This window comes from Manis pentadactyla, chromosome 3 (assembly GCF_030020395.1).
Source record: "Manis pentadactyla isolate mManPen7 chromosome 3, mManPen7.hap1, whole genome shotgun sequence".
Lineage (NCBI taxonomy): Eukaryota > Metazoa > Chordata > Mammalia > Pholidota > Manidae > Manis > Manis pentadactyla.
The window spans coordinates 108,066,342-108,080,984 of NC_080021.1; the positions used below are offsets into that span (position 1 = coordinate 108,066,342).

Consider the following 14,643-nt stretch of genomic DNA (forward strand, 5'->3'; position numbering starts at 1 on the left):
CCAGCAAGGAAGAAATTTACCCTCCATGATTAGATGTAATACAGTGCCTAAAAACAGTATATCTTCCTCCTTCCTAAAACTATTTACAATTAACTGTGTTTTTGTGATATTTCCTTTTAGAGTGTCCAAAAGGCTACTGCAGAAATGGTGGGAGCTGTGTGGTGGAGAAAAGTGGTCCTATGTGTCGGTAAGGAGCGTCACCTATTACTTTTTTAAAACATTTTTTGCAGTTGGCTTATTTTCGTGAGGCTGGTATAATAGAACATCAATGAACACATGGTTATTAAGGTTAGAAGTAGTGAATAATGGTATTATATACATTTATCTTACTGAATAGGAGAAAGGAAGACATCAATATTTTATAAAAATGTGTTATGAAACATGGTCTTATGTCTTTAACATTTTGTATTGTGTGTATGTATAGTTCTAATATCCATATTCCTTGTTTTTAATGTTATATTAGGGTATATTCAGGTATAAAAGTTTTTTATATGGATATTATCCTCTTTCAGATAAACTTTGTATTTCTTTCCTCCCTTTTTATTTGAAATCCCGTATTTCTCTTTTCTAACAACAAAGGATAAAACTAATTCAAAAATAAAACCTTTTTCTGGTTTATGTAATGGATGATTATGAGTAGCTTAGGTTTAGGTACAGGTAAGGAATATATTTGCATACTTAAAGCAAAAATAAACAAAAACAGTCCTTGTGATTTCTTTTGGGAATTGCATATCAAAGATTGCTTTATTTTTTTCTCTCTGTAAGGAATTGTGCAAAACAGTTTCATAAATTCCAGATGAAATGAAGCATATTCTGTTTGTGTTTGTGGCTTTCCAATCCAGCTGACCAATGGATATATTGCTTTGCTTATTAGAAAACTGATTGCAGGTTGATACTCAGGTCATAAAGTATCTACAAAACATTGATTAGTAGTTGTTTAAATGCTTACATCCTTCTAAATCAACACTCATATTTTAGGAAAAGTTGTTGATCTTTTTTAGAAAAGCAAAAACCTCAACTAATTAAAAGAAGAACAAAAGTTTTTATAAGATATATTTAGACACTGTTTAAGCATGGTTGAAAATGAATTATTAATAAGTTTCTCAAAGTGTTTTGTCTCTCAAATTCATTATGCAATTTATTTCACAATATCTCAACAAAATTATACTTTTCCCTGTATCAGTTCCCATGAAATTAATTTGTCACAAACTATAACTTGGTGGAAAGACAGGATATGTATAGTATTAGTTTCTAAAAAACTCCTGAAAGAAATTGAGTCTGATGCCACAAATGTTTATTGGGTGTCAGCTGAGTGGATAATGTTATTTACTGTCAACTATTTACCGTAAGGAGGCTTGGATGTTTGTCTTCTCTAACCCAGAGAGTTAGACAGGAAAGCTCCTGGACTGGAGCTGGTCTCAGCTGAGCAAGCAAAGAGTTTTGCATTTTTAGAAACATCCTCATGTACTTAAATAAACTTTAAAAATTAAAACCCAGACATTGACTCTCAAACAAAAAACTCTAGCTTGAGGAGAAGATGTGACAAGAGGACTGAGAGGCGGTGGACAAAAAAAAAGAAATAGATGAGCTGAACTCACTAATCCAATATTCTAATAAATTAATTTGATGATAAGTAATACTTTTCAAATAGCTAAATAACTTATTATCATCAATATAAACAAATATTTGGAATTCTTCTACATAGGTGTGAAAAAATGACTTGAAATTTTTCATATAATATGGTAGTCTCCAAATTTTTTTTCTTTAAAATTGTGAACCGTGGAAGTAGTGTATGTGTATTTGAATATATATTTTAAAATACACATTACCGTATCAGCCAAAAGGTATCAGTACCAACATCCAAATCCCACTCTTCAGTAGCCTGGCTTATATCCATTTAGATATGGTTTCCTTTCACAAACACATGTCCACAAGCACACATTTGTTTCTTAGAGAAATGTGAATTGGACTTTACACATACACTTTGTATTTTTTTCTTCCCTCTTCATGAAATATCATTCTGTTCTTCCATCAGTATATATGACTCTTGACCTGTCACTTACTGGCTGTGTAGTATTGAATAAGTCCCTTCACTTGATTGTATTTCAGCTTCTTTTGTGGTAAAATGGAGAAAATAACACCTACCTGATAGGGTGGATTTAAAGGGAGGGGTTAGTAAATGTGAGATACTCAGCACCTTCCCTGACACATCAAAGTCATTGTAGGAATGCTAGCCACCAGTATGCAATATCTGATGTATGGATTTATCATCTAATTAACCCCACTAATCCTACTAATGATTATTTAGTTCTTAAACATTTGCTTTCACAAATAATCTTGCAATAACCATCCTTTGATTTATCCTTTCATAATTTCTTATTCTAAGCATAACTTGTCTTACTGAAATGCCAAATAACAATGTAAATTATTTCTAATTGCACTTAGTGGAAAATTCATTTCTGATTAATTTAGTGGCCAGTTCATTAGTCACATACAGGTATTCTGAATATTAATTTAAAAAATTCAAAAATGAAAATATGTGTATATACATTTTCTATATACATGCATATATATCATATACATACATGTGTGTGTATGATACATATAATCCATTAAAGAACTTCTTTGCCACTTTGCTACAATAACAGAAAAGGGTGCTCTTAAACTAGGAATCTTGTAAATTACCCTAAATCCCCAACCTTAGGCTTGAAGAAACATATTTTCCATTTATACAAAGCAGCTGTTTAAAAAGAAACTCAACTTATGAACACTGTCCTCCCCCCCGCATCCAGAAAACAATAGAGACACATGAACCAAAAAAAGGAAAGATCCCAATACTCCAACTCCAAACGTAATTAATATTATCAGAATTGGCATTTAGGGATATGGGAAAGGGAAAAAAACTGAGAAATTTAAAGTTTAAATACAAATGGACAACAAGACAGTAAGAATCAGGGTGGGGGTGGAGCTTTCACAACACTGAATTGCTTACTGACCCTGGAACTGGTGAATGAGAAGTTCTGGAAGGTACCTCGGCCACTGGAGCTCTGCTATGCCCCCACCAAGGATCCAAAGTGCCCCCACAGGGGGGACAGCCAGAGGATGGGGATCACGGGGTATCCCTATGTTCTAGCACAGCACCCCAGCATCTTTGTCCCCCAGTGCCCCCTAGCCCAGCCAGCCAGCAAGAGGACACAAATGAGGACAAGTGGCTTTTATACAAATTACCTATATCAGATTCTTCTATATTGTACAGAGTGGGGCATGTGCCCTCATCTACTGCCTTTTCTATTGCCCCTCAACTTTCCATCTATACAAAATGCTGGGGAAGGTGAACAACCCTCCCCCTCATACCCTCCTACCAACAACAAGTTTGCTTTTTTTCCTCTTTGGAAAAAAAAAACTGAACCCAGGAAATAAATGAAATAGAAAGACTACAATTCTCCCAAGGGAGAATAGATTCAAATTAATTTTTTTAGGGAATTTTAAACAAAGGTGGGAAAATAAGAGCATAAAAATGAGACAAAGTCAAGAGTCAAAGAGAAAGTGGTTGAAGTGGAAGATAAAGAACATGCACATGATTGGAGTTCCTAAAAGAAAACAGTGGAAGAGAACTAATATTTAAAACAATAATCCAAGAAAACTTTCAGAAATGAAGACCTGAATTTACATAATGAAAGGGCCAATAGTTACCCAGGAAATTTAACCCAAAACCAACAGCTCCAAAACATGTCCTAATAAAATATTAGACTTTAAAATCAAGAAAAGTAGCCTCATGGCCCCTAAGGAAAAAGACCAAATAATGACAAGAGATAAGTCTAGCACTGGACTTCTGAAATCAAAAAAACAAAGAAATCTATAATTGTGTTCAGAGTTGTAAAATAGTCTGACAAAATTCAATATCCATTCCTGATTAAAAGAGGAAAAAAAACAACACTATGGAAAATATGAATTGGTATCCAAGTGATACTTAATATGATAAAATATAAATTTTTTATTCCTCAATTCAGTATGTTACTTAATAGACAATCAAGAAAGGCATTTCCATTAAGACTGAGAACAATGCAAGTATGACCACCTTCACTGAAATTTAATATTGCATGGGAGATAGTAGTCAATGCAATATGACCAAAAAAAAAAAAACAAAGAGAGGGAGAGAAATCAAAACAGAAGAAGAAAGAAGTCCTCATGACAGTATACATGAAAACCTTAGAGAATTAGTCATAAAAATTAATGCAAAAATTAAGAACAATTCAGTGAGTGAGGTTCGAGGGTATAAAACTAGCATTCAGAAATCAAGTCTATACTCACAAACAAGACTAGAAGGAGAAAATAGGAGACCCTATTCACAATAAAAACAATAAGATGAAACATTTGGCAATGAATTTAGAAAATAAAAGCAAGCCTATATGATAAAAACAATTCCAAAATACTTGAACAAGTAGAAAGACATTTCCTCTTCTGGATAATTGACTCAAGATCATAAGGATCTTTGTTTTCCCTAGGTTAATCTATAAATATAACACAGTCCTAACACAAATACCCACAAGCTTTTGGAGGATGTAACCAATTAAAGTTTATATGGAAAAATAAACATGGAACTAGCCAGTTAAACACTGAAAAAGACTATTAGGGGCTAAGTAGCCCTACTAGTACAAATAGAATAAAGCCCTTATTATTAAAACAGTGTGGTACAGGCATTTGAATAGACTTTATAGACATTTCAGACTAGTGGAGTAGAATAGGAAGTCCTGGAATACATCCAAGTGCATATGAAAATTTGTTAAATTATAAATATGGCATCTAAAATCAGTGAACAGGGTGGATTTTTGAATAAGAGATTTTGGGTCAATTAGTTAGCTATTTGGAAAAAGATAAAATTATAACCATATCTCACACTATCCACACACAAAAACAGACTTCAGGTGTATCAGAAGGCAAAGTGAAGCCATACATATACTAAAGAAATATACCAGAATGCATGGTGAATCTCTCTACAATCTGAATATAAGAAAAAGCTTTTTCAATGACTCAGGTCCAAATGCAACCAAAGACAATATGATATATTTGACACATAAAAGTTTGGTTAAAAAGACTTTTTCCATGGCACAAAAAATACTATAAACAAAATCAAAAGACAAATAGCAACCTGAGACAAAACACTTGTATCATATATTTCAGAAAAAGGAAAAATATCCCTAATATTTAAAGAACTATTTTAAAATGTGGGGGAAGCCTAAACATCATATTAAAAAATGAACTATGATTATTAAGTAAAAATGATACTTAAACATAGGAAAAATATTCAACTTCATTCCTAAAAGAAAGGTAAATTAAAACCATACTAATATTATTTCCCACATCTCCAGTAAACAGCATATTCTATTGGTAAGGATATGAAGAAACAAACACTTTCCTAGTGGAAATGCAAATTGGTATAATTTTGATGGAGGTAAATTTGGCACTATCTAGCAAAACAACTTTTTCATTTACTTTTTGACCTAACAACTCCACTTCTAGAATTTGTGCCATTGGTACAACTCCAACTCTATGAAAATCCATGTCCATAAGATTACTCACTATGGTGTTTTTATAATTTCAAAATATCATAAACAACCTAAATGCCCACAGATAGGAGAGTGGTTAGATAAACTGTGGTACTCCACACAGTGGAGCAGTTAAGGAGTCCCTTTGTCCTGGCAGAGGAAAGGTGTTGCCTGGATAAAGGAAAATGAAGAAATGTAATTAGTCACTGGAACTGTTCTGCAGCTTCTCCTTCTTTTGACTCAAATGATAAAAATCTGAAGAGTGTGTTGTCAGTAATTACATGCCAGGCACCTCTTAAGAGTTTGGCACACTTTTGACCTTCACATAAACCTAGAGGACACATGATAATGTGTATAATTCACATTATCACATAGATGAGACCTGATGAATTTAAGTAGCTTCCCCAAGACAAAGAGCAAGAAATCGATGGAGTTTGGATGGAAAGCTAAGTCTTTTCACCAGAATCTGTACTCCTAGGTTATTAACAATTGTGGTACACTGCCTCCTTGGATACCTGACGAGGTCGTTTGTGGTTCTATGATTGCAAGACTCTAAGTACAGATTGAATCAAATGCCTGAAGAAAACTTAGAGTTAACCTGTATTTGCATTTGGCTGTTTGCTACTCTTTAACACACTGTGCAATTTATTCCTGTGTGTATTCATGATGTTCCTTTTTGCCCATTTTACACTTTTCCACCTGGTTGCCTGAAAACCTCCAGATTCATCTTTTATGTCCCAACTCATGTGGAACCTCCCCTTTAGAACTTTCCCTGAACATATATCCATGTGAATCATATCCTACATGTACTGTACAAAAAAGGACAGGGATTAGGGACTAAAAAACAGGTATATCTGTATTTGGATATGAACACCATCCACCACTTACTATCTCCATGACTGTGAATAAATCACCACACTTTTTCCTAAGGGGGAGGATGAAAATGGATGTTCACTAAGAAACCAACATTTTCTGCCATGATGAAGCTGTGAATTGGAAAGAGTTTCTGCATGCTGAAATGTATAACTCTTTTTTTAAATTAAGGTATCATTGATATACAATCTTATGGAGGTTTCACATGAACAACATTGTGGTTTCAACATTCACCCATATTATCAAGCCATTCCCCATTTCATTGCTGTCACTGTCCATCAGCATAGTAAGATGCTATAGAGTCATTATTTGTCCTCTTGGTGCTAAACTGCCTTCCCCATGACCTATCTATATTGTGTCTGCTAATTATAATGTCCCTTAATCCCCTTCTCCCTCCCTCCCCACCATCCTCCCCACCCCCTACGTAACTGCTAGTCGCTTTTTGGAGTCTGTGAGTCTGATGCTGTTTTTTTTCCTTCAGTTTTGCTCTGTTGTTATACTCCACAAACAAGGGAAATCATTTGGTATTTGTATTTGTCCACCTGGCTTATTTCACTGAGCATAATACCCTCTAGATCCATCCATGTTGTCACAAATGGTAGGATTTGTTTTCTTTTTATAGCTGGATAATATTCCATTGTGTATATGTACCACATCTTCTTTATCCATTCATCTACTGGTGGACACTTAGTTTGCTTCCATATGTCTTTTTGAATCAGGGATCTTGTTTTCTTTGGGTAAATTCCTAGGAGTGGAATGACTGGATCAAATTGTATTTCTACTTTTGGATTTTTGAGGAGCCTCCATATTGCTTTTCACAATGGTTGAACTAATTTACATTCCCACCAACAGTGTAGGAGGGTTCCCCTTTCTCCACATACTCACCAGTATTTTTTGTTTCTTGTCTTTGGGATGTTGACCATACTCACTGGTGTGAGGTGATATCTTATTGTGGTTTTTATTTGCATTTCCCTAATAATGATGTGGAGCATCTTTTCATGTGCCTGTTGGCTATCTGAATTTCTTCTCTGGAGCAGTATCTGTGCAGATCCTCTGCCCATTTTTAATTGGGTTATTTGTTTTTGGATGTTGAGGCATGTGAGCTCTTTATGTATTTTGGATGTAAACCCCTTATCAGATATGTCACTTATGGATATATTCTCCCATACTGTCAGATGCCTTTTTGTCCTGCTGATAGTGTCCTTTGCTGTACAGAAGCTTTTTATTTGATGTAGTCCCATTTGTCCATTTTTGCCTTTGTTTCTTTTGCTCAAGGAGATTTGTTCAGGAAAATGTTGTACATGTTTACATTCAAGAGATTTTGTCTGTTTTCTTCTATGAGTATTATGGTTTCATGGCTTACATTCAGGTATTTGATCCATTTTGAGTTTATTTTGTGACTGGAGTTACACAATAATCCTGTTTCATTCTCTTACAAGTAGCTGTCCAGTTTTGTCAACACCAGTTGTTGAAGAGCCTGCCATTTCCCCATTGTATGTCCATGGTTCCTCTATCGTATACTAATTGACCATATATGTGTGGGTTCATATTTGGGTTCTCTATTCTGTCCCACTGGTCTATGGGTCTGTTCTTGTGCCAGTGCCAAATTGTTTTGATTACTGTGGCTTTGTAGTAGAGCTTGACATTAGGGAGTGTAATCCCCCAGCTTTATTCTTCCTTCTCAGGATTGCTTTGGCTATTCGGGATCTTTTGTAGTTCCATATAAATTTTGGATCTATTTGTTCTAGTTCATTGAAGAATGCTGTTGGTATATTGATAGGGATTGCATTGAATCTATATATTGCTTTAGGCAGGATGGCCATTTTGACAATATTAATTTTTCCTGTCCATGAGCACAGGATGTATTTCCATTTATTGGTATCTTCTTTAATTTCTCTAATGAGTGTCTGGTAGTTTTCAGGATCTTTCACCTTCTTGGTTAGGTTTATTTAAAGGTACTTTATTCTTTTGGGTCCAATTGTAAATGGACTTGTTTTCCTGATTTTTCTTTGTTCTAGTTCATCAGTAGTATATAGGAATGCAACAGATTTCTGTGTATTAATTTTGTATCTTGCAACTTTGCTGAATTCAGATATTAGTTCTAGCGGTTCCAGAGTGGATGCCTTAGGGTTTTTTATGTACAATATCATGTCATCTGCAAATAGTGACAGTTTAACTTCCTCCTTACCAATCTGGATGCCTTTTATTTCTTTGTGTTGTCTGTCTGTCATAGCCAGGACCTCTAGTACTTCGTTGAATAGAAATGGTGAGAGTGGGCATCCTTGTCTTATTCCTGATCTTAGAGGAAATGTTCATAGCTTTTCACTGTTAAGTATGATATTGGCTGCGAGTTTGTCATATATAGCCTTTATTATGTTGAGGTACTTGCCCTCTATTCCCATTTTGTTGAAAGTCTTTATCACTAATGAAGGTTGAATTTTGTCAAATGGTTTTTCAGCATCTATTGGGATGATCGTGTGATTTTTGTCCTTTTTTTATTGATGATGGGGTATGATGTTGATGGATTTTCGAATGTCCTACCATCTTTACATCCCAGGAATAAATTCCACTTGTTCATGATGGATGATCTTTTTGGTGTACTTTTTAGTTTGGTTTGCTAATATTTTGATGAGTATTTTTGCACCTATGTTCATCAGGGATATTGGTCCGTAATTTTTTTTTTTTTGTGATGTCTTTGCCTGGTTTTGGTATTAGAGTGATGCTGGCTTTGTAGAATGAGTTTGGAAGTATTCCGTCTTCTTCTATTTTTTGGAAAACTTTAAGGAGGGTGGATATTAGGTCCTCTCTAAATGTTTGATAAAATTCAGCAGTGAACCCATATGGTCCAGAGCTTTGTTCTTAGGTAGTTTCTTGATTACCAATTCAGTTTCTTTGCTAGTAATTGGTCTGTTCAGATTTTCTGTTTCTTCCTGGGTCAGTCTTAGAAGGTTGTATTTTTCTAGAAAGTTGTCCATTTCTTTTAGGTTTTACAGTTTGTTAGCATATAATTTTTCATAGTATTCTCTCATAATTCTTTGTATTTCTGTGGTGTCTGTAGTGATTTTTCCTTTCTCATTTCTGATTCTGTTTATGTGTATAGACTCTTTTTTTCTTAATAGGTATAGCTAGGGGTTTATCTATTTTGTTTATTTTCTTGAAGAACCAGCTCCTCCTTTCATGGATTCTTTCTATTCTTTTGTTCTTCTCGATTTTATTTATTTCTGCTCTAATCTTTATTATGTCCCTCCTTCAACTGACTTCAGGCCTCATTTGTTCCTCTTTGTCTAGTTTTGTTAATTGTGAGTTTAGACTGTTCATAGCATAGGCCTGTATTGCAATATAAGACACAGAAATACAGATTGGATAAAAAAATAAGACCCATTTTTATGCTGTCTACAAAAGACTCACCTCAAACCCAAAGACATACACAGACTAAAAGTAAAGGGATGGAAAAAGATATTTGGTCTGTAATTTTCTTTTTTGTGGTGTCTTTACCTGGTTTTGGTATTAGAGTGATGCTGGCTTCATAGAATGAATGATCTTAGAGGAAATGCTCTCAGCTTTTCGCTGTTAAATATGATATTGGCTGTGGGTTTGTCATATATGGCCTTTATTATGTTGAGGTACTTGCCCTCTATACCCATTTTGTTGAGAGTCTTTATCATGAATGGAGGTTGAATTTTGTCAAATGGTTTTTCAGCATCTATTGAGATGATCATTTGATTTTTGTCCTTTTTTTATTGATGTGGAGTATCACATCAATATCTTTCCTGAGGTAGGCCTGTATTGCAATATACTTCCCTCTTAGCACAGCCTTTCTGTCCCACAGATTTTGTTGTGTTGAATTATTGTTGTCATTTCTCTCCATATATTGCTTTATCTCTGTTTTTATTTGTTTGTTGATCCATTGATTATTTAGGAGCATGTTGTTAAGCCTCCATGTGTTTGTGGGTTTTTTTGTTTTCTTTGCGTAATTTATTTCTAGTTTCATACCCTTGTGGTCTGAGAAGCTGGTTGGTACAATTTCAATCTTTTGTATTTACTGAGGCTCTTTTTGTGGCCTAGTATGTGGTTTATTCTTGAAAATGTTCCCTGTGCACTTGAGAACAATGTGTATCCTGCTGCTTTTGGGTGGCGAGGTCTGTAGATGTCTGTTAGATCCATCTGTTTCAATGTGTTGTTCAATGCCTCTGTCTCCTTATTTATTTTCTGTCTGGTTGATCAGTCCTTTGGAGTGAGTGGAGTGTTAAAGTCTCCTAAAATGGATACATTGCATTCTGTTTCCCCTTTCAATTCTTTTAGTATTTGTTTCACCTAGGTAGGTGCTCCTGTGTTGGTTGCATAGATATTTATAATGGTTATATCCTCTTGTTGGATTGACCCATTTTATAATCATTATGTAATGTCCTTCTTTGTCTCTTTTTACTCTCTTTGTTTTGAAGTCTATTTTGTCTGATACAAGTACTGTAATACCTGCTTTTTTTCCTTATTAGTTGCATGAAATATCTTTTTCCATCCCTTCACTTTAGTCTGTGTATGTCTTTGGATTTGAGGTGAGTCTCTTGTAGGCAGCATATAGATGGGTCGTATTTTTTTATCCATTCTGTAACTCTGTGTCTTTTTATTGATGCCTTTAGTCTATTTATATTTAGGGTGATTATTGATAGATATATACTTCAGTCCATTTACATTTAGGGTAATTATTGACAGATTTATACTTATTGATAGAGACCAGGGCAGGCTTTAGATTCGTGGTTACCAAAGTTTCAAAGGCAGCTTCCTTTCTATCTAACAGTCTAACTTAGCTCCCTTATTACCTTATTTGAAAAATAATCTAAAGGTTTTTTTTTTCCTTTTCCTCCTTCTTCTTCCTCATCCACTTTTTATACATTAGGTTTCATATTCTGTACTCTTTGTGTTTCCCTTGACTGACTGTGTGGGTAGTTGATTTAATTTTGCATTTGCTTAGTAATTAATTGGTCTTCTTCCTTTTTTGTGGTTTTTTTTTCTATGGTGACAGCTATTTGGCCTTAGGAGCATTTCCATCTAGAGCAGTCCCTTTAAAATACACTGTAGAGATGGTTTGTGGGAGGTAAATTCCCTCAAATTTTTTATATATGGAAATTATTTAATCACTGCTTCAAATTTAAATGATAATCTTGCTAGATAAAGTATTCTTGGTTGGAGGCCCTTTTGTTTCACTGCATTAAGTATATCATGACACTCCCTTCTCGCCTGTAAGGTTTCTGCTCAGAATTCTGATGATAGCCGGATGGGGTTTCCTTTATACTTGATTTTTTTTCTCTCTCTAGCTGCTTTTAATACTCTCTCCTTGTTCTTGATCTTTGCCATTTTAATTATTATATGTCTTGGTGTTGTCTTCCTCTTGTCCCTTGTATTGGGAGATCTCTGCACCTCCATGACCTGAAAGACTATTTCCTTCTCCAGATTAGGGATGTTTTCAGCAATTATTTCCTCAAAGACACTTTCTATCCCTTTTTATTTCTCTTCTTCTTCTGGTTTACTTATAATGTAAATATTTTCCCTTTTGGATTGGACACAGAGTTGTCTTATTATTCTTTCATTCCTAGAGATCCTTTTTTCTCTCTGTGCCTCAACTTTGTATTCCTGTTTTCTAATTTCTGTTCCATTTACTGTCTCCTCTACCTCTTCTAATCTGCTTTTAAATTCCTCCATTGTATGTTTCATTTCAGATACTTTATTTTTCAAAGTTTTTATCTCTTTCTTGAAGTCCTCCTTGAGATCTTGAATATTTTCCTCTAGCTCTATGAGCATGTTTATGATTTTTATTTTGACATCTTATGAAGGAGATTGGTGATTTCATTTTCACTTAGCCCTCTTTCTGGCATGTGCTGAATTTTCATTTGTTCAAATTTTTTTTTGCTGTTTCATTTTCTTAGTGATTCTTATAGAATAATAACTTTGTGTAGGCAGGGCCCTCTAGTGCCCACAAGCTCTACTATCTGTAGCTGTGGAGCACTTGGAGCAATGGTGGGGGTCATAGGTGAGTGACACCAGCACCTGCTGGGAGGAAAGAGTTCTTTCCTGCCTCCCAGCTGTAGTGCCTGCCTCCACTGCCAGGTCCCATGGGTCTAGTGCACAGGAAGGATCCTCTGCATTATGCCCCTGTAGCTGCCATAGTCAGGGCCATCCTCTGGCTGGCCTGGTTTGATGGCATTGGCAGCAGTTGTGTAGAAGTGTGCCTGCCAGGAGGAAGGAGCTGCAGGCTGCATATCACATTGGGGGTTCTCAGGGCTACATTGCCAGCCAGGGTGATGGAGTGTCTGAAGCTCCTGAGAGTTTCCAACCTGACGGTCTGAGTATGCCAGGACAGTTCTGTCCACCTGCCCTTTCTCCTCAGCAGTGAGCTTGGTGTAATATTTGCCCCTTTGAGCACCCCTCTCACTGTTGGGAAGTCTTTCAAAGCACCCAGTTTTCTTTTATCCTGGAGTGGCTCATTGTGGGTACCTGTTTTCCACAAGAGGCTGTAATCTCAGCCTCTCTGAGTCTTCTGCCTGTCTTTGCTTTCCAACCCCACTAATCTCCAGAGCACCATGTAATGTGGGTTCGTGCTCCTGGAGCAGATCTCCAAGGGTGAGTGGTTAGCATCCAGCACTTCTACTCTCTCCCTGCTCTGTTTCTCTTCCTCCTGCCTTTGAGCTGGGGTGTAAGGGAGGGTTGGGACCCACCACATGCCAGCTTAGCTACTTTACCATTTTCTGTGAAGTCTTCTTTTTTCCCCAGGTATAGGCAGTCTGTTTGGCAGTTTCTGGGTCACTCTTTCAGGATTAATTGTATTTGCTGCATATTCATGTTATATATGGTTTTGGGAGGAGGTTTCTTCCTCATTTCTCACGCCGTCATCTTTTCCCCCATGAAATGTATTTAATTGTTTTATTTAACAAGAAATTTTTTTATATGTTGTGTTTAAGTGGGAAGCATTAGTAGTCTGTTTGCCAATTTATTATTGGCATCTTCAAAATAATCTCCATCACAACCAACAATAGTTCTTTACTAGGTGAAATACAAAACAAATCATTGAATTTGTTATTTTTTTAAACCCATCACCACATGCTAAGGACTAAAAAATGTATACATAATAACACAAACATTTTGTTAATGAAAATCATTTCAAAGTTTCAAAAAGTCAATTTAAAGAGGAGGGCATTTAGATATATTTTTATGTAGTAAGATTGAGAGGGCATGCATGTGTTTTCTGTTTTAAAACCAATACCTGGAAGAGGCAATTTTGTGGAAAAATATAAATTACCAAAATTGTCCTAAGAGTTATTAAAGTTGAGTATGTTAAATGACATAATAGAACTTTTAAAAGTCAATGACATCCAGAAGTTTGTATTGTATATTCATTTAAAACACTGAAAACATTTTTCCTTAAAGCCAGAACTGAGAGTAAAGAAAGGTCAGTTGGCACTGGGATTACTCTGGTTGCTCAAGAAGTTTTAGCCAAAGAAATAAGCAAAAAGGAGTAAGGGTTAAATATATTGGGGGAAAAAAGAAAGAAATATTACTGCAGATATTTGCAGCCTAGGTAATTCAAACAAATTAACTATGGCACTATTAGAATGATAAGCGTTCAGCAAGGTAGATGGATGTATGACAAATATGCAAGACTAGTTAAGTTTCCTTTTCACCAGTAGGAATAATAATTGAAAAAGATAATTGGAAAATAGACCCATTTTGAAATAGCAGCAATTATTATAATATATACTGCTCTATACTTAACAGTAAATATTTAACACTCATGTAAAGAAAACTGAAAAGCTCAAAGGATACTCAAAGTTCTGATTGAATGGATGGAAAAAATGGATGAACTTACTTTTTAGAATTACCAGTATTCAATAGTATACAAATGACTAACCAAAGAACATTTTTTATGTTTTAAATTGTTGTTCATTTTTGAAATAGACCAGTAGAATTTAATGTTCACCTGGAAAAATAAATATAATATTTAAACATAAAATTAAGGATTGGTATTTGCTGTAGTTGATATTAAAGTTCGCTATAAAGTCACGGTAATAAATACTGTGCACAGAAATAGGCAAATAGACTATTAGAATAAAGAGTCACAAATAAGTTAATGTACCTGTGTGAAATTAGCATAAAATAGCTGACATCTGATGTTGATGAGAATGGATGGGTTGGATTATGTAATAATTGGTATCATAAAAATTGGTTTAGCCAT

The 14,643-nt window shown here is 35.1% G+C and overlaps 1 protein-coding gene across 1 annotated transcript in view; it reads left to right on the forward strand.

Annotated features, from left to right (window-relative positions):
* The window catches only part of MALRD1 (MAM and LDL receptor class A domain containing 1), a 694,454-nt gene that overhangs the window by 521,894 nt on the left and 157,917 nt on the right, over positions 1-14,643 (forward strand). Inside the window, exon 36 of the mRNA XM_057498267.1 lies at positions 121-187. Coding sequence (XP_057354250.1) covers positions 121-187 — 67 coding nt within the window. The remainder of the gene's footprint in view (positions 1-120; positions 188-14,643) is intronic.